The sequence below is a fragment of the Nicotiana tabacum genome, chromosome 6 (genome assembly GCF_000715075.1).
Source record: "Nicotiana tabacum cultivar K326 chromosome 6, ASM71507v2, whole genome shotgun sequence".
In the NCBI taxonomy this organism is placed as follows: domain Eukaryota; kingdom Viridiplantae; phylum Streptophyta; class Magnoliopsida; order Solanales; family Solanaceae; genus Nicotiana; species Nicotiana tabacum.
In genome coordinates, this window is record NC_134085.1 from 203,639,811 (window position 1) to 203,667,386 (window position 27,576).

The 27,576-nt window shown below is 40.9% G+C and overlaps 1 protein-coding gene across 1 annotated transcript; it reads left to right on the plus strand.

The window, feature by feature from the left end:
• The first annotated feature begins 372 nt into the window (after positions 1-372).
• On the plus strand, positions 373-26,333 carry LOC107811325 (uncharacterized). The gene is made up of 5 exons (XM_075256494.1): positions 373-700; positions 870-968; positions 24,618-25,016; positions 25,215-25,825; positions 26,031-26,333. Exons 1-5 carry the CDS (start codon positions 373-375, stop codon positions 26,331-26,333), a joined length of 1,740 nt encoding a protein of 579 aa, XP_075112595.1.
• Positions 26,334-27,576: the final 1,243 nt, after the last annotated feature.

The window sequence follows — 27,576 nt, forward strand, 5'->3', positions numbered from 1 at the left end:
TGTTAATTACCTGCCTAGTCCACACTTTTACTATAATTTATATACCAATCCATAATTAGGCAGATTCTGCCATTTAAAACGCGCTAAAAAGAAGGCACGAAATCTGCGTTTGATTCTTTCCACATTAAATTCGAATTTTGAAACGGAAAGAGATCTCATTGCTGCGTAATTCTCTCGTTCACTACAATTCTAAAACAACGCAAGCTTCAGAAGCTCCAGTACTCAAATTGCTTTTACAAATTCTACAAGGCAATACAAATTGTAGAATTCAAAATTGTTCTTCATCGACCTCAGTACTCAAATTGTCGAACCTATATCTGTTCTTCATCTTTTTTTTCTCAACTACACGAAATCATATCAAAAATCCCAATAATGCTAAAATTGAATGGAAATTGGGATCACTATAGCAAATTTAGAGATTTTGAAGTTGATGTCATTGTGGTAGATGAGAATGCAAGCTACGGAATTCTGATTTCTACAATTGCAGAACAACTATCGATTGATACATCGAATAAAATTGTAGAAATCAAATACATTGTGAACGACAATTGTCCTCCAATGGAGATTAGGAATGATATGGGGGTTCGTGTGTATATGGAGACCAAAAAGGAGAATAAGAACTTAGGTTCGTATCCTTTATGTATAAGCGTAAGAGATTTCAATATGGAATTGGCAATCACCAACGATAGCACAAGTGCAGGTATGTTTAATTCGACATTGCAGAGAGTTATTGTGTTAGTGTGTTAACTACAATATTACAACATTTATCTACTAATTAACTACAAAAAACAATGTACTGAAGCTCATAAAGCAATGTTGTTTTCAAAATTATCTACATAGTTACTACATTTATCTCTATGTTGCTGCAGGTTCGTCTGGATCCCTAAACTTACTTGAAATTCCATCCTCACCAGCTATAGAGGAATATCAAAGTGAAACAATAACTGAATCTACGCAAACACATATTTGTGAGCACGTGATTTTTGTTTCGCACGACACTCGCTCCAAAAAAGAAATAAAAAAATAATCGGCCCTGCTGTACAATTTTTGGATTTCTGTGCGGCACTTTGTTGATTTATTTGTGATTTTGGCCCATTTTATTTATCTACTTTATTAAAACAAAATTGAAAAAAAGTGTACGTGTCATGCATAATTTGAACCGTAACATTGGTTTAAATAGAAAGGCATAAACAGGCACCTTTGTCCGTGATTTTGATTTGTTTGATTTTACCTGTTTTGAAATATTTTAGTGTGTGTGCAATTAATTGTATTGAGTGTGTATTTAATTTTTAATTTTGATTTTTTGCTTAGTTTTGTTTTTAAAATAAAAAGAAAAAGAAAAAGAAGAAAAAATCAGCAATTATTCCGGATTGGGCCAATTTTAATAAATTGGCCCAAACAAACAACGTTCAAACCAAGCCTGCCCGGTCCAGGCCACCTGATGCCCAGGATGTCCAAACGACGTCGTTTGAGTCATGCCTGATCTGGGCCGTTGATCTCAGATTGATCAACGGCCAAGATCAATTCCCCATAACCCACCAATAAACCCGACCCGTCTCACCCGGACTGACCCCAACCCTCAACCCTCAAAATGACACCGTTCCATTTAAGCCTTCAGATTCAGACCGTAGATCTAGATTGATCTAACGGTCAAGGTTCACCCACCCACTAACTATATAAACCATTCACCATACCCTGCCCCCCTAGCCAACACCCCCGCCTTCGTCTTCACCAAACCCATCCCCTTCAAACCCTAGCCGCCCCTGCACACCTTCACCAGAAACCCGGCGGCCTGAACGCCGGTGACCTCCACCTGAACACCATAGAACCCCCATGCCATCCTGAACCTAAATCTACCAACCACACCCTTCGAATCCTACCCCACCTGCTCGAATCTTCATTTGAAGATTCGAGTCGGAACCTAATCTACACCAATCAACCCAAGCTTCACACCAGACACTCCCCAGACCCCCCTCGTGACCAAACCATACTTGGTTTGGTCCGAATCTGATCAGGGAAGCCTGAATCCCAGATCTAAGTTTGAAAGTTTTGTGTCCTTCGTCACTGGTTCATACCGGTTCAACCGAAGAGATTAAGGTCTAATGGACTTTAATCAAAGTGTTTCTCATCTGAGAAACACTTCGATTAAAGTCCATTCAGCCTTAAGAAAAGTTTGTCCAAATCCGAGTTCAAACTTTTAACTTTGCAAGCTTTAAGTTGAGTTTTGTTTTCTTTCCTTTATTTGTTTTAGTCCGTGTGATTTGTTTTAAATATCTGGTCATGTTTTGTTTGTGTCTTTAAATTTTACCACCTTCTGATTGACCACTTTGCCTGAACCACTGTGTTCTGTTTGAACCCCTCCTATTCTGATAAGACATGTGTATTGGTTGTATTCCAAATTTGTACTGACTAACTGATTCCTCAAAGTATAATCCTGCTTAATCAGTATAAGTCGAGTCATGTGTCCCATGTTTAAATGTTTGATTTTTGGCTACGATTGTGTATGTTAATGCTAATATAGTCGAGTCGACATGTGTCGTCAATTAATTTCAACTGTCCGAACAACAACAAATCGATTTACTTCTGCTAAGCATTTGTTGAGTCAATTAAGAACCAGTTTTTGTTTACTTATAGTTGTTTGAATTGATCAGTAATGTAAAAAGATTTGTTTGGTTTAAATTCTGAATTGGAAGGCATGTGCATTCGTGCACAGCATGTGCATTGGTGCATCTCATGTGCTTTGTGCACAGCCTGTAGCCTGCATAAAGGTCCTTTGTTTAATTTTAAAATGGTTTGACAGCATATGCTGTCAACATATCCTACTGCCCATACTTGCTTTTAGTTAAATAAAATAGAAAAGTTAAATCTGCCAGGGAATGATGGGGTTTTTATACCTAATTAACTAAAGTGGAACTGAAAAAGGTTAAAGGCACATGGGAGGGTACTGGGATACTCTAAAAAACAGGTTGTTAAAAGGGTTAAGGAAGGCATATAAAAGGGGGAGGACATATGATTGAAAAAGAAAAAAAAAGATTGGAAAAAATAGAGATTGAACCTTAGGAAGCTGGAAAATATACAGACACAGTGAGGAGTTTTGAGAGAGAGAGTTTGAAATACATCCAAAGAGATACAGACAGAGAGGGATACCTAGACTGAGGGGATTGAAAAGGGATAGGATTGCACAGATAGAGGGAGGTTAAGAGATAGCAATTCCAGTCGTGTCTATTAGTCGAGTGTCTTTCATTGGTTTACTACTGGTGTGTTTTGCCTGGAGTTCTGATTCTACTCCACTGGGTGTTGTTGTCATTTAGCTGCTTCTTTCTATCGGCCATAGTTGCGCTTCTGTGTTTGAGCCTGTCCTGCTGTTTGCTTTGTTTGCTGCTGCCCTGTCCTGCTGCTATTGCTAGTCCTGTTTCTTTTGCTGCTGATTTCCACATCTTCTTCTTCTCCTCCTTTGCATTTTCAGCATTTCCAGGTACACATTTCAAAGTCCCATATGGATGTAATTGAATCAGTTTGAAAGCATGAAATGAAAAAGGTTGAAGAAGTTCAGTTATTTTTGTAATACTCATAGTACATTAACAAGCCTGTGAAAATTGATCAGTTTTATTCAACGGTTCGAAAGTATGTACTAATACTCGACTGAGTTTACCCTTTTGTGTTTTAGCTCGTTAGTTGTTGGTTAGTCTGGGCATGTACACTTCGATCTCATACAATACTGTTTCTGTTTCACTTAGCTTTTTTTTAGTTAAGACTAGTCCACATAAGTTTAGTTAAATTCAACTCAAGAAATGTTCGGAATTAAGTGTTGTATTTCGTTAGCTCATGCATGATTTCTTGTCAAAATAAGCATTTTACTTTGCCAGTATATCCTTTAACTTAGTCCAAATAAGTTTAGTAAGTTCAACTTAAGAAATGTTCGGATTAAGTATTGCATTTCATCAATCTCATATGTAATCTTTTTATTCGACCAAAACATTCTCGTAAGGCATGACGTTTTCTCACTTTATAAGTAATTAATCAGAAATTGATAGGAGTCGGGTTTAGGCCAAAGTATATATTAGCATACATTTTTCTTTCTTCTATCTCTGGAAATAAAATAATAGAAATGTAGTCACTGTAGGATACCCTTCTAAAAATAATGAGACGAGCCTCGCCAAAATAAAAAAAAATATGCAAATTGCGGGGCCCTCAACAACTAATCATAATATTTAGAATTCGGGCTAGGCCATTTAGTGAATCTCATGGCCTTCTCAAAAATAATAACGCGCTAGACTTTCAGGCACGGTTTAAGTAAATTATGTTCTTAAATTCGGGTGCACGTTGATGTGACCCAAATTCAAATCTCAACGGAGTCGAAATGTGTTAACAACTACGGGTGCATTGATTGTGATGTGGTTCGAGATGCATTTTCACGACGTTGCAATTCTATAAAAATAAATGATAATAATAACAGCGGTTTAAACTTAATAAAAGCACGTAAGTCATAACATGTATTTAAATCAGATATTTAGCCATTATAACAATTTAAGCGACCGTGCTAGAACCACGGGATTCGAGGGTGCCTAACACCTTCCCTCGGGTCAACAGAATTCCTTACTTAGAATTTCTGGTTCGCAGACTTCATTTGGAAAAGTCAAAAATTTCCTCGATTTGGGATTCAAGATAAACCGGTGACTTGGGACACCAAAAGCCAAACCTTTCCCAAGTGGCGACTCTGAATAAAATAAATAATCCCATTTCGAATATTGTCACTTAAATTGGAAAAACTCCCCTCGCGCATTCATCCTTCGGGGCTTGGGCGCGCAAAAAGGAGGTGTGACAGCTCTGGCGACTCTGCTGGAGAATCAAAACCCAGAACCACTGGTTCAGGGTTCAAGAATTCGAGCTTAGAATAATTGTTATATTTGGCTTTATTATCTGATCTTTATTACATATTTTTGCATAACGTGTTAAATGTTGTCTTTTACCGCTTTGATATTATCTGAACTGTATATAAACTGTGCCGAAACCCTTCTCTCTTCACCTCCGGGGAGAAGCTCGCTGGTCGAGACTCCCTATTCTGTTAGTGTCAATACCCGAAATAAGAAAGAGGACGGATAAGTTACGAAGCCGGACGGCCTTTTGGTTCCCGGTAAGTTGCCCCTCCTCGACTCGAGTTGTCCGCTCGGGTACACAGTCTAGAACAAATACCAAGGTTTAAACCTAGTATAACTCGACTTCATGCCGGATCCCTAGTAGGAACGCTTATTTGCATCATGTTGCATTTGACTTAGGGGGCTCAACACAGGGGTTGGGTCCGTCTAGGACAAGCGACCAGAAATGAAAAGGCCACCCTGCTGCATCTTATTTGTTTTGCGCATTTATTTGCTTCGGTTCCGCATGTCGATCGGTTTCTAAAAAAAAAGGAAAATAGCAGCGTAGGGAGATAATTACTTATTTTGGAAAAATAAAACCAATGTCCAAATAGTGTCGAAACCTCGTCGGAATTTTTCTAAAAAAAAAAAGAATAAAACCAAAAGTTGCCTTTTAGTCTGATTAAAAAAAACATATAAAAATTGTTTCTTTTCTTTTAAGAAAAAAAGAGGGTATTTATTTCAAAAAATAAAAAAAAAATGGAAAACTCATAATTCAAAAAATGTGTTGTTTCTTTTGTAATACCCTTTTATAAATTCGGACTAATAGTCCAAATATTGCAAAAAAAAACAAAAAAAAATATATATTTTTAGTATTTATCTTTCTCCAAAAACAATAAAAATGCTTATTCTTGATTACTAGGTTTATTTGATTTTTTCTATTCGCGATATGACCGAACTACGCCGGTTTGATTCTCGCACGGGGTGAGATAAGTAGGCAACCCTCGGCGGGTCCAACCTCCTGTTTTCAAAAAAAATCTAGATAATTTTAATTTTTTTGGGTCTAATAAAGTTTATCGCCTTAAATAAATGTGCAGGATGAGCACGATACAAAATGAATCGTTTTCAATAATGACCAAGATCCCTTTTGAGTTGCGATTATGGTGGAACGACTTAGGCAAAGAAGGGCAAGGCGAAGTGAGGAAATATCTGAAAAATCTCCCGGATTTACTAGACATTCAGCCTCGGGGTGATATTATCAGATCATTGGTCACTTACTGGGACTCGGCGCACAATGTATTCCATTTTTCAGACTTCGAACTCACCCCGACGCTGGAAGAAATAGCGGGATACATTGGGGGTGATGAAGCTCCGTTAAGGTTCAAGTACTTGATTGCACCTAGAGCCGTCACGGTACACCGATTTTTGGACTTTCTGAAAATACCCCGAACATTTCACCATCCAGATCTTGCCAAAGGTTTCTGCAGTCTCCATCTCATGTATGCTAGATACGGTCATGAGGGTGGGTTCAATAAGCCGGATTTCAAGCTATGTAGTAAAGGCAACCGGCAAAAATGGGACGAACACAGGCAATTGGCTTTCATGACGACTTTCTTAGGTCTTATAGTGTTCCCAAGGAAGGACGGCAACATCGATCTAAGAATAACTGGGGTTGTCAGTACTTTGCTTACCCAAGATAAAAGTACTCTAGCGCCTATGATTATGGCTGACATTTTCCAGGCTCTCACTGTTTGTCGAGCCAGGGGTGACTTCTTCGAAGGATGTAACCTACTGTTGCAAGTATGGATGACCGATCATTTATGTCATCGTTCCTCACTTGTGGGTTATGGTTCGCCAGAGAAAACTTGTATTGGAGAATGCTACACGAGAATCAAAGGGCTCAATTTACCTGAGGGAGTCACATCATGGACCTCATTTCTCCGAACTCTCACTGCCAGCCAAATCCAATGGACGCTCGGATGGTCACCTATCGAGGAAATCATATACATGCCGGCAACCCGGCCTCACTTTCTGTTGATGGGACTGAAAAGTATCCAACCCTATGCACCGTATCGGGTTTTGAGGCAGCTTGGGAGGTACCAAGTGGTACCAAAAGATGAAGATTTGAGTACCCAAGTGATCGAAATCAGTCCGCACGGTCATTTCCCTGAAGAAGAAGTTCGCCAAATCTGGAGTGAATGCCAACATCTGACAGCAAACACTTGTGTGATCGACACGGCAAAAGGGGAAGTCGCCCCAGGATATCACGCTTGGTTTAGAGGTAGCATGTCTTACGAAAGACCGGCTAAGAGGCCGCATCTCAAAGATTTCGTAGAATCATCCCAAGGGCAATGGAACTGGTTAGCAAAAGAGAAGGGTTATCGAGCAGAGATTGGCAATTTGAAGCTACAAATAGATAGTTTGAAATTCGATAACAGCGTACAAATCGCGGCGGATCGAAGCGAAAAGAATAGGTTGATCCAAGAGAATGAAGAACTTAAGGCCCAAGTCCAAAAATTGAGACTGTCTCTTGATGAGCAACCCAGAAGTCAGTCAGACCAGCGGTTGATAAAGGGTTTGAAAAGAGAGATCACGGAATGGCGAGACAGGTTAGAAGAATCCGAAAAGGTCATGACCGAATTCAAGGCACGGTGGGAAACAAGAGTAGATAAGCATCGCCGATGTTTGAACCAATTGAAACGTGATCACGAGAAGGCTGTTTCCAAAATCAAAAGGGAAATGGCTGTACTTGAGTTTAAAGCAGTTAAGCAGGCCAGGGATTTCCAAATGGAGAGTAGATACTGTTACGACTTGTTGGCCCAAATGAAGGAAGAAGTGCGGCAGTTGAGGGATCAGCACATACAGGACTCACAGGTATTCAAGACGAGCAGTGATCAGATAAGGCACCTACTCATAGAGAAGAAGCAAACCAGAGATAGGATCAATGCCATTGCCCATGCCATCACCAGACGATGTCTACGATGTGAGAACATGTCCAGCGCTACCGTCCTCTCGGCAGTAATGGGTTATGTCAAGCAGACTATGCACGAGCTGGAGCAACTCGAGAGGGATCTCACGCCTAGGACCGCGGCGAGGCCGAACGATGCCCCGCGGAGACCAATTTTTAAAACCATAATGCATTCATAGGTCAAATCTGTATTTTAGCATCTTCTGCCTGTTTTTTCATCAAGGTGATTTTCAGTCTATTTTGAGTCTAGGTTCATTTTCCAAGTTTGCTTTTTCTTTTGCAGAATGTAGCTTGTAATAGAACATTTCAACAATGAAGAGGTTGTTTTTTTTACGTCCATTTGTGTTTTTCGAACTACGTAATGATCTGATTCACGTAGGCATCGTGATACGTAGGCAATCCTCATCGGATCCGGTCGCATTTCCAATCCTCATCGGATCCGGTCGCATTTCTTTTACTACGAAAATAAATAAAAAATAAAAAATAAAAGGAAAACAAAAGAGAAAAGAAAAGAAAAGAAAAAAAGGGGGAAAAACTAATAAGAGAAAAAATGCCGGAATGACGCATGCTCTCGTAGCAAACATATAGTAATCCACTTAACTGTATAGGTGCATCATGCCCAACGTGAGATTAACTATCTATTATTTGCTGCAGAATTAACCGTGCGTTTGTCATTGAGCATTTTTTTTCCAGGGTTTTTGAAAAGACGGTTGGTTTGGTGAAAGTCTGGCCTCGCACTCATACTTCACGAGGTCAAGGAGAGGTGTTCAACTACCTATTGTTAGGACCAGAAGCAGTACTCACACTTACTTCACCAGGTCAAAAGGAAGTGTGGAAATGTCTTCGGAAATTCCATTACAAACAGTCCCCGTCTCCGAGGAGAGCTCAATCTCAGCCGTCCTCACACCTGAATCCGCAACTGCGGAGGAAAATAGGATCCTACGGCTCCGCATGTTGGAAATGTTGGATGACTGGAACAATGGGAAAGAGCCGCCAAGTGTCGTCCCCGGATTCCCTGAACTATTCTCCAGGTCAAGTGGGACTTCTAATGTTCCCATAAATTACCCTGCTACCCCATTTGGGTACCCAGCCACCTCCGCCTTCTCTGCAGGATCACCGTCTGAGCCTCATCCCCGAATGTCGGCCAATGATGCAAGCATGAACATCTTTACTGCATCGCCTTGCCCAGCTACGGCACAGCCTGCCACGTACAAGCCAAGCCTTGACTCATCCTCTTTTACATTCCAAGCACCGTCGTTCTCAGTGGAACCAAATAGGTTCGCTACCAGTACTAATCCTCTACCGCCTCAGTACGAGCTTGTACCAAGGCAGGATCAGAACCCCAGAGTTGTAGAACAAAACAAAATGGCCAAAAGGATGAGAAGCCTTGAGCAAAGTCTGAAGAATATGCAAGGATTGAGCGGGCAAAAGAGCGTCTCTTACGCCGACCTATGCATGTTTCCTCACATACACCTGCCAACGGGTTTCAAGACCCCCAAGTTTGAGAAGTACGATGGGCACGGTGACCCCATTGCACATCTTAAGAAATACTGCAACCAATTGCGGGGAGCCGGCGGAAAAGAAGAACTGCTAATGGCATACTTTGGGGAAAGTTTAGTAGGGATAGCCTCGGAATGGTATATGGATCAGGAAATGTCCCGATGGCATATATGGGATGATCTCGCCAGAGATTTTGTAAAACAATTCCAGTATAACATCGACATTGCGCCAGACCGAAACTCTCTTTCAAATTTGAAGAAGAAGCCTTCAGAAAGCTTTAGAGAGTATGCTATTAAGTGGCGTGAACAGGCATCGAGAGTGAAGCCTCCCATGGATGAAGTGGAAATGGTCACTACCTTTCTCCAGGATCAAGAGTCTGACTATTTCCAGAACATGATGTCGGCCATGGGTAAGCCATTCGCGGAAGCGATCAAGATTGGAGAGATGGTGGAGAACGGTTTGAAAACGGGAAGGATTTTGAGTCAAGCAGCCATAAGGGCAACCTCCCAGGCCGTCCAAAGTGGGTCTGGAGGAACAACAAGGGGGAAGAAGAAAGAAGAAACGACTATGGCAGCCTCTGAAGCAAGGGAGTATCGTCATCCCAGGCCCCATTTTCTGGGAAGAGCCCCACAACACTATTACCCCCATTCAAATTCGGCATATGCTCATCAACCTTATATGGTCATGAATGCCCAACCTTATAACCATCCACCACAACAAGCCAACCGAGGCCCAGCTCCACCTCCCAGAAATCAGCCTCACTACCGCAACCACTATAACCCACAACCCCCGCAGAATAACTACCGCCCCCAAGAGCCACCTCGACGGCGGACTTTCACGCCCATCGGTGAGCCATACTCAACTTTGTTCCCAAAGTTGGTCCAGTTGGGTTTCTTGCAACCCATCCCTCAAACAAGGCAAAACCCGACATCTCCTTCTTACAAAGCCGGAGTCAGATGCGCCTATCATTCAGGGGTCGAGGGACATGATACAAACGACTGCTGGTCATTGAAAAGAGTGGTCGAAAATTTGATAGAGCAGGGGAAAATAGTGCTAAGGGACGAGGAGATCCCGAATGTAACAAACAATCCATTGCCCGCTCACAATAATGGGCCGTTGATCGGCATGATTTGTGAAGACAAAGAGTTCGACCCTGCTTTGAAAGCCATAATTGCCATTGTCGACACGGGGAAGAGGCCTGAAATAGACCAAAAATCAGAAAAAGGGGAGGAGGCCAAGGTCGCAGAGAGCAAGTCTGAAAAGAAGGTGGAAAAGAAAGTGGTACCAGCAAAGGGCGGAGTTCTTTACGTACCGCGAGGTCAAGCTGAGAAGACGCAGAGATCCGGGATCAAAAAGACAAAACCTATGTATGTGCCAAAAGGGGCCTATGTGGTCCGGGGGACGATTTAACCACCTCGGCTGAATGAGCCAGTGGTTATCAGACGCGTGCCACAAAAGCCAATGACCAACCCGACCACAGTGTCGTGGAATTATCAAAAGACCTTGGTGATGTACAAAGGAAAAGAGGTCGTGGGAGAACTTCCGGAAAATACTTTCATTAGAGGGTACTCAAATACCCAAGAACTGAACAACGCCACACAAAGGCGCTTTCCTCCGAAGAAGCCTGTGAGTGTTGAAGAGGCGGAAGTGTTCTTCCAACAAATGAAGATGCCGGATTACGAAGTGATAGATCAGCTGCGCAAGCACCCTGAGCAGGTGTCCATGCTATCATTATTGACAAGGGCGGCCGAGCATCAAAAGATCTTACTAAAGACCCTGAATGAGGCATATGTGTCGGTTGAAACCTCGGTTGAACAATTAGAGCGGATGACAGAAAGATTCTTCGCCGTCAACCAAATCTCCTTCAGCGAGAAAGATCTACCCCCGGAAGGAGCAGCACACAACAAGGCTTTGCATTTAACAGTCAAATGCGAGGACTACTATGTCAAGCGAGTAATGTTGGATGGAGGTTCAGGCGTTGACATTTGCCCGCTCTCCACGCTACAGAGAATGGAAATTGGGACCGGAAGAATCCGACCCAACAATGTCTGCGTAAGAGCTTTCGATGGTATCAAGAGAGACACCATGGGAGAAATAGACCTGCTGCTGGTCATAGGACCAGTCGAATTTCGAGTCACTTTCCAAGTGATCGACATGGACACATCTTACAATTTCCTCCTTGGCAGGCCTTGGATCCATGCGGCAGGAGCCGTGCCTTCTACTCTTCACCAGATGGTGAAGTTCGAGTATGAAGACCAAGAGATCGTGGTCCATGGGGAAGACGAACATGCCATTTATCGGGACCCATCCATCCCGTATCTTGAACCAAGAGAAGGGAGCGAGCATACGGTCTATCAAGCTTTCGAGGTGGTATTGGCAGAGCAGCACGAAGAGGGAGTACCTTGCCCCCAGCCTTTCTTGTCTAACGTTTCGGTTATGGTGGCCAAAGAGATGATCCGACACGGATTTAGGCCAGGGAAGGGGCTTGGACGAACCCTTCAGGGAATGACGGAACCCATTACTTTACCAGTCGTCAAGAAACCTTTTGGACTAGGTTTCAAACCTACTCCAGCAGACGAAAAATGGGCAAAGAAAAGGAGAAATGAGGGCTGGAAGTTGCCTCAACCACTGCCGGATTTATATGCGACTTTCGTCAGGCCAAGGTACGCTGAAGAAGAAGATGATGAGGTCTTCACAGCTGAGGAAATCGAGGAAATATGTGGGGCAATGAGGGAAATGCTTTACGAGGTCCACATGGTTCAACCAGGCGAAGGCACGAGCACTGCTGAGATGATGTACATGGGGCCAAACGCCAAACTCCAAAACTGGGAGATCACGCCATTCCCAACTAGACGGAAGTCCGGGTAGACCTGTCCTACCACCTTTCCTGTATCACAAGTTATCTCCGGGACATGACTTGAACGTTTTCTTCTTTTCAATTGTTGTTCCCAGTTGTAAACGTTGTTGTCTTCCAATTTTCCAAAGAAAATATACAAAAAAAATCATCATTGCTTTCCTATTATTTCTTTGTTCTGATTTTTATTAGTTTTCCTTTCATCTTCTTTTTCAGTCCTAATAATGCGGCTTTAAATATGACATGCTCGCGGACTTCACGCCCAGATCACAATGAGCTATTTAACTGCGAATTAATGAACCCAGAACCAGAATATGATGCGGAAGAGGCTTTTAGGGAGATAAACCGAGAGTTGGAATATTTTGAGAATAAACCTAAGCCGAATCTAAATGACACTGAACCGGTAAATTTAGGAATCCCGGAAGAAATTCGGGAGACCAAGATAAGTATTCACACGGACAAGAAAACGAGAGAGGCGATAATTCAACTTCTTTTCGAATTCAAAGACGTGTTTGCTTGGTCATATGATGACATGCCGGGACTAGGTGTCGATCTAGTGGTTCACAAATTGCCGATTCATCCTGATTGTCCTCCGGTTCAACAAAAGCAACGAAAGTTCAAAACCGAGGTCAGTGACAAAATTAAAGAGGAGATCACCAAGCAACTGAAAACAGGAGTGATCCGGGTAGTCCAATATACAACATGGTTGGCGAATGTGGTTCCAATACAGAAAAAGGACGGGAAAACTCGGGTATGTGTAGATTACCGAGATCTGAATAGAGCAAGTCCCAAAGATAATTTCCCGCTGCCCAACATCCACATCCTCGTTGATAATTGTGCCAAACACGAGATACAGTCTTTTGTAGATTGTTATGCTGGGTATCATCAGGTACTGATGGATGAAGAGGACGCCGAGAAAACCGCTTTCACCACGCCTTGGGGCACCTACTGTTATCGGGTCATGCCATTTGGTCTAAAGAATGCTGGGGCTACTTACATGAGGGCCATGACCGCCATTTTCCATGACATGATGCATCAGGAAATAGAGGTGTACGTGGACGATGTAATAGTCAAGTCCAGGACGCAGGATAATCACATCCAAGACTTGAGGAAATTCTTCGAGAGGCTAAGGAAGTATGACTTGAAGCTAAATCCAGCCAAATGCGCTTTCGGAGTTCCGTCGGGTAAACTTTTGGGTTTCATCGTAAGCAGGAGAGGTATCGAGCTAGATCCGACTAAGATAAAATCTATCAAAGATCTACCTCCCCCGAGAACGAAGAAAGACGTGATGAGTCTTTTGGGCAGGCTGAACTACATCAGTCGATTTATTGCCCAGCTGACAAGCATGTGTGAGCCCATATTCAAGTTGTTAAGAAAAGATGCGGCGATTAAGTGGACAACGGAGTGTCAAGAAGCCTTTGATAAAGTCAAAGAGTACCTTTCGAATCCCCCAGTCTTGGTCCCTCCAGAACCAGGGAGGCCACTTTTCTTGTATCTGACAGTCTTGGAGAACTCTTTTGGTTGCGTCCTCGGGCAACACGACGTAACCGGGAAAAGGGAGCAGGCGATCTACTACCTGAGCAAGAAATTCACCAGCTACGAGGCCAAATACACTCTGTTGGAAAAGACATGCTGCGCTCTCACATGGGTTGCTCAAAAGCTGAGGCATTATCTCCAAGCCCACACTACATTCCTCATAAGCAGGTTGGATCCCTTGAAATATATATTCAGAAACCAATGCCTACTGGGAGACTGGCTAAATGGAAAATCTTGCTTACGGAATTCGACATAGTTTATGTCACTCGCACGACAATGAAAGCCCAGGCGTTAGCAGATCATTTGGCCGAAAACCCGGTCGATGAGGAATACCAGCCATTAGATACCTACTTTCCAGATGAAGAGGTAAACACCGTAGAAGTGATCTCGGAGGAAGCTCATGTTTGGAAGATGTTCTTTGACGGAGCCGTGAACGCCAAGGGTATAGGGATTGGGGCAATTTTGATCTCACCTGCCGGTCAGCATTATCCCGCCACAGCTAGACTTCGTTTCTTCTACACAAATAATACAGCTGAATATGAAGCCTGCATTATGGGCATACATATGGCAATCGATCAGGATGTCAAAGACTTACTGATTATGGGAGATTCTGACTTGATCATCCGGCAAGTTCAATGCGAGTGGGAAACTCGGGATGTCAAGATTATCCCATACTGACAGCATGTAGAGGACCTCAGCAAGCACTTTACCTCAATAGAGTTCAGGTATATTCTGAGGTGTCACAATGAACTGGCAGATGCACTTGCTACGCTGGCTTCTATGCTACCCTACCCGGGCAACGCCCACGTCGATCCTTTGGAAATCCAAATCAAGGAAAGACACGGTTACTGCAGTGTAATCGAGGCGGGATCAAATACGCAGCCTTGGTACCATGACATCAAGAGGTTCCTGAAGACGCAAGAATACCCCGAGCACGCTACTGGAGATCAAAAGAGGACCATTAGGCGACATGCAAGTGGTTTCTTTTTGAGCGGTGAATTGTTATATAAGAGGACTCCGGACCTCAATCTCTTAAGATGTGTCGATATCGAGGAAGCGAGAAAGATCATGCACGAAGTACACGCAGGTGTGTGCGGACCTCACATGAACGGGTATGTCTTAGCGAAGAAAATCCTCCGAGCAGGTTATTACTGGATGACCATGGAAAAGGATTGCTTTAGTTTCGTTCGGAAGTGTCATCAGTGTCAGGTGCACGGTAATTTGATTCATGCACCTCCCACGGAACTGCATCCCATGTCCGCACCATGGCCATTTGTCGCCTGGGGCATGGACGTCATTGGACCAATTGAACCAAAGGCCTCAAACAGACACAGGTTTATACTAGTTGCCATAGACTACTTTACGAAATGGGTAGAGGCTGTCACTCTCAAGTCGGTCACCAAGAAAGCTGTAGTGGATTTTGTACACTCAAATCTTATCTGTCGCTTCGGTATTCCTGCGACTATCATTACAGATAATGCGGCAAACTTGAACAGTCACTTGATGGGAGATGTGTGCGAGCAATTCAAGATAACACACAGGAATTCCACTCCTTATCGGCCAAAAGGCAATGGTGCTGTGGAAACTGCAAATAAAAACATCAAGAAGATTTTGAGGAAGACAATACAAAGTTCCCGACAGTGGCATGAGCAGTTACCTTTTGCATTATTGGGGTACCGCACTACGGTACGCACATCGGTGGGAGCGACTCCTTATCTTTTGGTTTATGGGACCGAGGCTGTAATACCGGCAGAGGTAGAAATTCCTTCGCTTCGAATCATTGTCGAAGCAGAAATCGAGGACAGCGAGTGGGTTAAGACTCGGTTAGAGCAATTGACGTTGATTGATGAAAAGCGGATGGCTGCAGTTTGTCACGGACAGTTATACCAACGAAGGATGGCCCGTGCTTACAACAAGAAAGTCCGACCCCGGAATTTCGAAGTAGGTCAGCTAGTACTGAGGCGTATTCTGCCGCATCATGAAGAAGCAAAAGGAAAGTTTGCCCCAAATTGGAAAGGCCCATACATCGTAAGGAAAATATTGCCAAGAGGAGCATTGTATTTAGGTGATATCGAAGGAAATGACCCTGACACAGCGGTGAATGCAGATGCAGTCAAGAGATACTACGTCTAGATCATACTCCAAGCAGTCCTGACACATTTGAGAATGGCGAAGGTTTTATCCCCCACTACTCCCAAACACTACCCAATCCTCTCTACGAAAAGAAAAAAAAAGAGAAAAAAAAAAAGAAAAAAAAAATAAAAAAAATTTGATTGAGGCCTGAACTACGTTTGACTTGATTCCGAATGGATACGTAGGCAGCCTCTCCTTGAGGTTCAGTCACACCAACAATAAAATCCCATTCACCCTGAAATTGAAACTGGGGCACGTCGAGCAGTTTAGAAGTTAGTATCACTACCTCTTTTTACCAAGCACGAGCCTTCAAATCAATTACCAAATATGGTGGGGAATCAATAAGCGTCACAAACGAAGACCGTCACACTCTGAATGGAGAGAGATAAAATGAGAGAGTCTCGGCGGTGAAAACCTTCGGGCACCACGAGGCGACGGGAGTAGAGAAACCAAAATGAGAGAGCCTGTTTAGTAAAAACTCGCAAAGAGTGCTATCAAGCGATGACAGGAAGAGAAATGAGAGAGGTCAGCCAGCGAAAACCCGCAAAGGGCGCTGTTGGCCGAAAAGGAATGACGCCACCCCAAGAAGGTCTCGGCAAAGTTCCACCGGTTTTGGAATCACAGATCTGTTCTGGTTCAGGAAAACGCAAGTTCATGGAAGGTCGGACGTCCAATCCAAAGAGCATGTCATGTCATTTAAAGCCAGCGTTATCTTCCTCAGATAAGTCTTTCTCATCCCGAAAAGGGTATTCCTTTTCTGATTCGTTTTTCCCTTTCTTTGTTTTTTTTTCGAATCCCTTTCGCATTTTAACCCCGAGTTCAGGACACACCGGAAAGGACAGGTGGCAGGTTTGTTTGCACGGAATCCCGTCTCATGAGGGAAAGCACCTCATCTCGTTGATATGATTACCCAAGCATGATGAATCATGACGTTTGATGGTGTTCCGGAGTAAAGGAAAAAGAATGAAATCTTGGAATCTTCCCCAGCAAGTCCACCTTCGGACAAATCCCCACAGAGCCTCCCCCTGTACAAAACCCCACAGAGTTTCTCTTGTGTACAATCTCCCACAAAGTCTCCCCAGTATAAAAGAAAAAAAAAATAATAATAATAAAAAAAAATCCCCGTTGGAATTTCATCAACACATCCCCAGCGAGTCCTTTTGTAAATATTCCCCAACAAGCTTACCCCAACAAACCCTGGGAAACCCGTTTTGAAATAAAAACCCAGCACACCCCATTGTACAGAATCCGCACAAAAGGATCCATTTTGTAAATATTTCCCCCACAGAGCGTTTTTTTTTTGTATAAATTCCCACAGAACACCTCCAATGAAACCCCCGTTGAGAACCCTCAATCAAAACGAGACACAAAAAAAGGGGGCCTCACGAGGCAAATCATCACAGAATCCGGAAATACAAGCATGAGCAGTCTAAAGGTTTCGTCATTCGAATCGAATCAATGGCGGGACTTCGCAACAGAAGTAAAGACGCAACGGAGCAATTGGGAACGATCAAGGTCACCGAACCAACCGTCATTTCCGAACTAACAATTGTTCTTTGTCTGAGAAGTTGAAATAGGTGTTAATCCAAGACAACCGTGCTAGAAGCAGGTGTCGCCCAAAGAAGAAGGTACACGGGTACAAGAAACATTTTGGCAATAAGGAATTCACTCAAAAGGTAAGTTCCCGCAAAACTCCCTTTTTCCTTCTATTAAAACGAGAAAACTCAAAAATAGGTCGTGTAGTATTCTCAAGCTTTATCCCCAGCCAATCAGCATTAGGGTTTTAAACCCTAAACTGAATGTTCCTTTTAATCAGCATTAGGGTTTTAAACCCTAAACTGAATTTTCCTTTTAATCAGCCTTAGGGTTTTAAACCCTAAACTGAATTTTTCCTTTAGTCAGTGTTAGGGTTTTAAACCCTAAACTGACCCTTTTCCTTTAATCAGCATTAGGGTTTTAAACCCTAAACTGAATTTTTTTTCCGTTCAGCCAGCATTAGAGTTTTAAACTCTGAACTGAGCTTTTTCATGCAGTCAGCATTAGGGTTTTAAACCCTAAACTGAACTTTTTCCTTTCAGCCAGCATTAGAGTTTTAAACTCTAAACTGAGCTTTTCATGCAGTCAGCATTAGGGTTTTAAACCCTAAACTGAACTTTTTCCTTTCAGCCAGCATTAGAGTTTTAAACTCTAAACTGAGCTTTCCATGCAATCAGCATTAGGGTTTTAAACCCTAAACTGAACTTTTTCCTTTCAGCCAGCATTAGAGTTTTAAACTCTAAACTGAGCTTTTTCATGCAGTCAGCATTAGGGTTTTAAACCCTAAACTGAACTTTTTCCTTTCAGCCAGCATTAGAGTTTTAAACTCTAAACTGAGCTTTTTCATGCAGTCAGCATTAGGGTTTTAAACCCTAAACTGAACTTTTTCCTTTCAGCCAGCATTAGAGTTTTAAACTCTAAACTGAGCTTTCCATGCAATCAGCATTAGGGTTTTAAACCCTAAACTGAACCTTTTCCTTTCAGCCAGCATTAGAGTTTTAAACTCTAAACTGAGCTTTTCCATGCGATCAGCATTAGGGTTTTAAACCCTAAACTGAATTTTCCTTTTAGTCAGCATTAAGGTTTTAAACCCTAAACTGAACTTTTCCCTTTCAGCCAGCATTAGAGTTTTAAACTCTAAACTGAGTTTTCCCATGCAATCAGCATTAGGGTTTTAAACCCTAAACTGAATTTTCCTTTCAGCCAGCATTAGAGTTTTAAACTCTAAACTGAGCTTTTTCATGCAATCAGCATTAGGGTTTTAAACCCTAAACTGAACTTTTTCCTTTCAGCCAGCATTAGAGTTTTAAACTCTAAACCGAGCTTTTTCATGCAATCAGCATTAGGGTTTTAAACCCTAAACTGACCTTTTTCCTTTCAGCCAGCATTAGAGTTTTAAACTCTAAACCGAGCTTTTTCATGCAATCAGCATTAGGGTTTTAAACCCTAAACTGAACTTTTTCCTTTCAGCCAGCATTAGAGTTTTAAACTCTAAACTGAGTTTTCCCATGCAATCAGTATTAGGGTTTTAAACCCTAAACTGAACTTTTTCCTTTCAGCCAGCGTTAGAGTTTTAAACTCTAAACTGAGTTTTCCCATGCAGTCAGCATTAGGGTTTTAAACCCTAAACTGAACTTTTTCCTTTCAGCCAGCATTAGAGTTTTAAACTCTAAACTGAGTTTTCCCATGCAATCAGCATTAGGGTTTTAAACCCTAAACTGAACTTTTTCCTTTCAGCCAGCATTAGAGTTTTAAACTCTAAACTGAGTTTTCCCATGCAGTCAGCATTAGGGTTTTAAACCCTAAACTGAACTTTTTCCTTTCAGCCAGCATTAGAGTTTTAAACTCTAAACTGAAGCTTTTTCATGCAATCAGCATTAGGGTTTTAAACCCTAAACTGAACTTTTTCCTTTCAGCCAGCATTAGAGTTTTAAACTCTAAACTGAGCTTTTTCATGCAATCAGCATTAGGGTTTTAAACCCTAAACTGAATTTTCCTTTCAGCCAGCGTTAGAGTTTTTAAACTCTAAACTGAGCTTTTTCATGCAATCAGCATTAGGGTTTTAAACCCTAAACTGAATTTTCCTTTCAGCCAGCGTTAGAGTTTTAAACTCTAAACTGAGCTTTTCCATGCAGTCAGCATTAGGGTTTTAAACCCTAAACTGAGTTCTTCCTTTGATCGGCGTTAGGGTTTTAAACCCCAAACCGAACCTCTCCCCAACTAGCTGGTGTTAGGACTCCAGCCCTAAACTGAGCATGCATATCCTCTTTCATCAATTTTATGAACTTCCTGGTGAATAATTAACGAATTTTCCTAGTGAAACTGGGGCAGAAAATTTCGTTCGTTTGTTTGTTTTTTTCCCGCAGGTCTAACCTCGAGCTACACGGACCGAAATGACCCACGAGATGAGTCTCAACTCAAAATCAAAAAAAAAAGAGAAGACATCCAGAGATATCAGAGTGAATGGAGAGCAGATCGACTCCAACGTTTGACTAAGGTCCTAAACCCTGCCAATCGTGTCTCACTCAGTATCCCAGAGGTTGAACAAGTCGCCGCAACTCGCAAGCATCAAGATTCAGATCGGAGTCTACAAGCAGGAGCAGCTAAGACCCAAGATCAAGTCGTAAAAGAATCATAGATAGGAATCTTGTAACTAGCAGTTGACATGCATATAAGTAGTTAGTTCAGTTTCCAATTTTCGTTTGGTTGTAATAAGGCGGTCAGTGACGTAGCAGTGACAACAGCAACAGCAGTAGCAGCAAGCATTGCCATCCCATGGTAGTCCCAGCTACCAAAACTTCCCGAACTACATTGACCTGATTCCTGTTTAGCCCAGGATATGTAGGAAATCTTTGAAGCAAGATTCGGTCAAATCTTTCAGAAACATGCTTCATACGGAGTAGTCCATAGGCAAAAATCGCTCATACACGCTCACTTTATCTTTGCACGAAAACTCTTCGTGTTTCCGAACAAAGAAGGGCAGCTGTGAGCACGTGATTTTTGTTTCGCACGACACTCGCTCCAAAAAAGAAATAAAAAAAATAATCGGCCCTGCTGTACAATTTTTGGATTTCTGTGCGGCACTTTGTTGATTTATTTGTGATTTTGGCCCATTTTATTTATCTAATTTATTAAAACAAAATTGAAAAAAAGTGTACGTGTCATGCATAATTTGAACCGTAACATTGGTTTAAATAGAAGGCATAAACAGGCACCTTTGTCCGTGATTTTGATTTGTTTGATTTTACCTGTTTTAAAATATTTTAGTGTGTGTGCAAATAATTGTATTGAGTGTGTATTTAATTTTTAATTTTGATTTTTTGCTTAGTTTTGTTTTTAAAATAAAAAAAAGAAAAAGAAGAAAAAATCAGCAATTATTCCGGATTGGGCCAATTTTAATAAATTGGCCCAAACAAACAACGTTCAAACCAAGCCTGCCCGGTCCAGGCCACCTGATGCCCAGGATGTCCAAACGGCGTCGTTTGAGTCATGCCTGATCTGGGCCGTTGATCTCAGATTGATCAACGGCTAAGATCAATTCCCCATAACCCACCAATAAACCCGACCCGTCTCACCCGGACTGACCCCAAGCCTCAACCCTCAAAACGACACCGTTCCATTTAAGCCTTCAGATCCAGACCGTAGATCTAGATTGATCTAACGGTCAAGGTTCACCCACCCACTAACTACATAAACCATTCACCATACCCTGCCCCCTAGCCAACACCCCCGCCTTCGTCTTCACCAAACCCATCCCCTTCAAACCCTAGCCGCCCCTGCACACCTTCACCAGAAACCCGGCGGCCTGAACGCCGGTGACCTCCACCTGAACACCATAGAACCCCCATGCCATCCTGAACCTAAATCTACCAACCACACCCTTCGAATCCTACCCCACCTGCTCGAATCTTCATTTGAAGATTCGAGTCGGAACCTAATCTACACCAATCAACCCAAGCTTCACACCAGATACTCCCCAGGCCCCCCTCGTGACCAAACCATACTTGGTTTGGTCCGAATCTGATCAGGGAAGCCTGAATCCCAGATCTAAGTTTGAAAGTTTTGTGTCCTTCGTCACTGGTTCATACCGGTTCAACCGAAGAGATTAAGGTCTAATGGACTTTAATCAAAGTGTTTCTCATCTGAGAAACACTTCGATTAAAGTCCATTCAGCCTTAAGAAAAGTTTGTCCAAATCCGAGTTCAAACTTTTAACTTTGCAAGCTTTAAGGTGAGTTTTGTTTTCTTTCCTTTATTTGTTTTAGTCCGTGTGATTTGTTTTAAATATCTGGTCATGTTTTGTTTGTGTCTTTAAATTTTACCACCTTCTGATTGACCACTTTGCCTGAACCACTGTGTTCTGTTTGAACCCCTCCTATTCTGATAAGACATGTGTATTGGTTGTATTCCAAATTTGTACTGACTAACTGATTCCTCAAAGTATAATCCTGCTTAATCAGTATAAGTCGAGTCATGTGTCCCATGTTTAAATATTTGATTTTTGGCTACGATTGTGTATGTTAATGCTAATATAGTCGAGTCGACATGTGTCGTCAATTAATTTCAACTGTCCGAACAACAACAAATCGATTTACTTCTGCTAAGCATTTGTTGAGTCAATTAAGAACCAGTTTTTGTTTACTTATAATTGTTTGAATTGATCAGTAATGTAAAAAGATTTGTTTGGTTTAAATTCTGAATTGGAAGGCATGTGCACTCGTGCACAGCATGTGCATTAATGCACCTCATGTGCTTTGTGCACAGCCTGTGGCCTGCATAAAGGCCTTTGTTAAGTTAAAAACAATTTGACAGCATATGCTGTCAACATATCCTACTGCCCATACTTGCTTTTAGTTAAATAAAATAGAAAAGTTAAATCTGCCAGGGAATGATGGGGTTTTTATACCTAATTAACTAAAGTGGAACTGAAAAAGGTTAAAGGCACATGGGAGGGTACTGGGATACTCTAAAAAACAGGCTGTTAAAAGGGTTAAGGAAGGCATATAAAAGGGGGAGGACATCTGATTGAAAAAGAAAAAAAAAGATTGGAAAAAATAGAGATTGAACCTTAGGAAGCTGGAAAATATACAGACACGGTGAGGAGTTTTGAGAGAGAGAGTTTGAAATACATCCAAAGAGATACAGACAGAGAGGGATACCTAGACTGAGGGGATTGAAAAGGGATAGGATTGCACAGATAGAGGGAGGTTAAGAGATAGCAATTCCAGTCGTGTCTATTAGTCGAGTGTCTTTCATTGGTTTACTACTGGTGTGTTTTGCCTGGAGTTCTGATTCTACTCCACTGGGTGTTGTTGTCATTTAGCTGCTTCTTTCTATCGGCCATAGTTGCGCTTCTGTGTTTGAGCCTGTCCTGCTGTTTGCTTTGTTTGCTGCTGCCCTGTCCTGCTGCTATTGCTAGTCCTGTTTCTTTTGCTGCTGATTTCCACATCTTCTTCTTCTCCTCCTTTGCATTTTCAGCATTTCCAGGTACACATTTCAAAGTCCCATATGGATGTAATTGAATCAGTTTGAAAGCATGAAATGAAAAAGGTTGAAGAAGTTCAGTTATTTTTGTAATACTCATAGTACATTAACAAGCCTGTGAAAATTGATCAGTTTTATTCAACGGTTCGAAAGTATGTACTAATACTCGACTGAGTTTACCCTTTTGTGTTTTAGCTCGTTAGTTGTTGGTTAGTCTGGGCATGTACACTTCGATCTCATACAATACTGTTTCTGTTTCACTTAGCTTTTTTTTTTAGTTAAGACTAGTCCATATAAGTTTAGTTAAATTCAACTCAAGAAATGTTCGGAATTAAGTGTTGTATTTCGTTAGCTCATGCATGATTTCTTGTCAAAATAAGCATTTTACTTTGCCAGTATATCCTTTAACTTAGTCCAAATAAGTTTAGTAAGTTCAACTTAAGAAATGTTCAGATTAAGTATTGCATTTCATCAATCTCATATGTAATCTTTTTATTCGACCAAAACATTCTCGTAAGGCATGACGTTTTCTCACTTTATAAGTAATTAATCAGAAATTGATAGGAGTCGGGTTTAGGCCAAAGTATATATTAGCATACATTTTTCTTTCTTCTATCTCTGGAAATAAAATAATAGAAATGTAGTCACTGTAGGATACCCTTCTAAAAATAATGAGACGAGCCTCGCCAAAATAAAAAAAAATATGCAAATTGCGGGGCCATCAACAACTAATCATAATATTTAGAATTCGGGCTAGGCCATTTAGTGAATCTCATGGCCTTCTCAAAAATAATAACGCGCTAGACTTTCAGGCACGGTTTAAGTAAATTATGTTCTTAAATTCGGGTGCACGTTGATGTGACCCAAATTCAAATCTCAACGGAGTCGAAATGTGTTAACAACTACGGGTGCATTGATTGTGATGTGGTTCGAGATGCATTTTCACGACGTTGCAATTCTATAAAAATAAATGATAATAATAAAAGCGGTTTAAACTTAATAAAAGCACGTAAGTCATAACATGTATTTAAATCAGATATTTAGCCATTATAACAATTTAAGCGACCGTTCTAGAACCACGGGATTCGAGGGTGCCTAACACCTTCCCTCGGGTCAACAGAATTCCTTACTTAGAATTTCTGGTTCGCAGACTTCATTTGGAAAAGTCGAAAATTTCCTCGATTTGGGATTCAAGATAAACCGGTGACTTGGGACACCAAAAGCCAAACCTTTCCCAAGTGGCGACTCTGAATTAAATAAATAATCCTATTTCGAATATTGTCACTTAAATTGGAAAAACTCCCCTCGCGCATTTATCCTTCGGGGCGGGCGCGCAAAAAGGAGGTGTGACAGCTCTGGCGACTCCGCTGGGGATGATTAACCCAGAACCACTGGTTCAGGGTTCAAGAATTCGAGCTTGGAATAATTGTTATATTTGGCTTTATTATCTGATCTTTATTACATGTTTTTGCATAACGTGCTAAATGTTGTCTTTTACCGCTTTGATATTATCTGAACTGTATATAAATTGTGCCGAAACCCTTCCTTTTTGTTGCTTCTACATCTATAACCTGTATTAAATATTGTATTTTTTTTGTAGCTACTGGCTTATATGCGTTGCTAAAAATGTAAATGGCACTTCAAGGCAACGTCAATTAATGATTCGGCAATGTTCAAGATAAGGAGTTTCAACCAACAACACACATGCTCCTTATTGGACGAAATATTCATACAGCGCAAACGTACTGCAGCTGTAGTTGGTAGCATGGTCGTTCCAAAGTATTGTGATCCTAAGACTGTTTACACACCAAAGGACATACAAACTAACATGTTATCCGAACATGGACTGAACCTAAGCTACATGCAAGCATGGAGAGCCAAGGAAAAGGTTTTACAGTTTTTGAGAGGGAATCCGTCTGACTCCTACAGCAAATTACCCAAATATTTTTATATTCTTGAGGAGATTTATCATGGCTCTGTTGTTAAATTGAAGAAGACAGCAGATGATTGCTTCTTATACGCATTTGTTGCTCTTTGTACATCAATAAGTGGTTGGCAACATTGTAGGCCAGTAGTAGTGGTTGATGGGACATTCTTAAAGTCAGCCTACAGGGGGATTATGCTTATAGCAAGCACCGTGGATGCAGCAGGTAAATAATGTAATAATTTTGTAGTTATTTTGTAGGCATTCTATAAAATGTAGTTAAATTGTAGTTATTTTGTAGCTAAAGGAAAAAAGTGTAGATAAATTGTCTATATTCTGAATATATATTGTAGTTGTTATTTAATTATATTTTTATATACCTTTTCAGGGCTGCCAATTAATATTTTATGAATTAAAAATGTAGGTACTATATTTCCCTTGGCATATGCTGTGGTTGATTCTGAAAACGACGCGTCTTGGAAGTGGTTCTTTGAGCAATTCAAGGAGGCATATGGTGAAAGACCTTCAATGTGTGTTGTTTCAGATAGGAATGAGAGTATACAGAAGGCAACATCAATTGTCTATCCGGGCATGCCACACTACTCTTGCATGTGGCATATTTGGACAAATATAAGGTCCATATTCAAGAAGGGACATTTACAATTACATGAATTGTACTTTGCTACAGCACAGTCATACACTCTGGATGAATTTAATGAAAGGATATTGAAGATTGAAGAGGTAGACCCGCGTGTGAAATCTTACCTATATGATATTGGCTATCATAGATGGCCAAGAGTACATACAACGATGAATAGAACTTTTACTATGACATCAAACATTGCCGAGTCGTTGAATGCTGTAACAAAAGAGGCAAGAGAGCTGCCAATATTTGATCTATTAGAGTATATAAGGACGCTTCTTGAACGTTGGACGAAAGAGAAGTTATTGAAGGCAAAGGGTACTTTTACATACCTTGGGTACAAATTCAACAAAGAATTGGATAACAACAATACATTATCTCAGAAACTAAGGGTAAGATCTGTTTGTTTGGTGCAAAAAAATAAATTGCTTAATATGCATTGTTTCCAGATTGTAGATAAACTGTAGTCAAATTGTGGGTAATTATAGATTGTAGATAAGTTGTAATGTATTTGTAGATGATTTGTAGGTAAGTTGTGGATAATCCTTTTTAATGATTGATATATTATTATTATTTATGTTTGTTCTTCAATTGTAGGTGAGGGCTTCAACAGATCATATGCATACTGTGTTAGATGGTGTGAAGCGGTACATTGTGTGTCTAGAAAATAAGAAATGTAGCTGCGGACAATTCCAACTTGATGAACTTCCATGTGCGCATGTTTTGGCAGCATTAAGGCACATGAAGGAAACATACGAAAACTATTGCTCTCCGTATTACACAAGGAAGAGCCTTCTGCTTACCTGTGAAATGCCAGTAAATCCTCTTCCTGATGAAAGCAAATGGGATGTGCCACAACATATTTTGGATGAGGTAGTAAAGCCATCAGGCGGGAGATAAAAGGCAGCCAGGGAGACCTCACAAGGAAAGATATAAAACATTTTATGAAAATAAAGTCAAAGAAGTACAAGGTGTCATGTGGAAATTGTGGAGGTGAAGGGCATAACAAAAGAACTTGCAAGAATGCGCCCAAAAAGAAATGAATATCATGTAGTTAGAATAGTTATTCAAAATAAATGTTAGTGAGTTCAAATTATCTGATTTTTTTGTGTAATCGTTCAAGTTTTTGAAGATGATTATGAAGTATACTACAATTTGTGTATTTGCGTTTAATATGATTTTATGTATTCTGTCAGGCATCTAAATTTGTCTTTTTTTTATAGCTTAGTTAAACTTTAATATTTACTATATACAAAACAACTAATATTAATGAAGAATTCATTCAATGTAAATTGTTTCCAGATTGTAGTTAAAATGTACTTTAAATTTAGTCTAATTGTAGTCCTGTTAATAATTTGTAGATGATTTGTAGTTAAAATGTAGTTTAAATGTAGTTTAAATGTATTTAAATTGTTGTCTTGTTAATAATTTGTAGATTAATTGTGGATAATTTATTTATATGATTCCTGTATTTATTTCATATTTTGGTTGTGTACCTTAATTACAAATGACAGTTATATACAGAAATTACCTAGAACTTGAAGGTATTTCATAAAAATTACTTGAAGATTAAAGGCAAATTGTATTCTAGCAAATCAGAGTACTCGAGTTTAATGTAATGAAGATAAAGTGTTGTAAACAACCAAAATGACATATTTCCTACAGTGTATTCCACTTCAACTACAAAATGACATCAACTAAACTAGGAACACAAGACTCTATTTCTTCTTTCTCTGTACTCTAGTCCTCTCATTTTTAGCAGGATCACTCTTCCTCCTTACCAGCCTGCCTGTAACCTCACTTTCACTGATTGACCCATCTTCTTGCTTCTTTGTAGCATAGTCCCATAGTAGAGCTCCATAGCGTCTACGGTGTTGGTCGATATCAGAAAGATCTTCTTTTGGGATTGCCAAATCTCCAAGGCTAACATACTCCGCAAAAGCCGCCACAAATACACCACAATCGCTGCATAAGATCAAATTTTTTTATTATGTAACAATTGATTAAAATAAAATAATTAAACATATAGAAAGGGAGAATAGTTTTTTTTTACAGTGATCCTTCTTTTTGTTGTGGAATCTCCGCAACCATCCACTGTATGTTGAGAGGGGTTGTAACTGGTTTCTCAATGTATGCCTTTGTG

Bases quoted from the DNA above. Each gene is read 5' to 3' on its own strand.
- LOC107811325 (XM_075256494.1), top strand. From the start codon at position 373: ATGCTAAAATTGAATGGAAATTGGGATCACTATAGCAAATTTAGAGAT. The intron at 969-24,617 runs GTGAGCACGTGA...AACGTACTGCAG, and splicing joins ATCTACGCAAACACATATTT to CTGTAGTTGGTAGCATGGTC. The intron at 25,826-26,030 runs GTAAGATCTGTT...CTTCAATTGTAG, and splicing joins CATTATCTCAGAAACTAAGG to GTGAGGGCTTCAACAGATCA.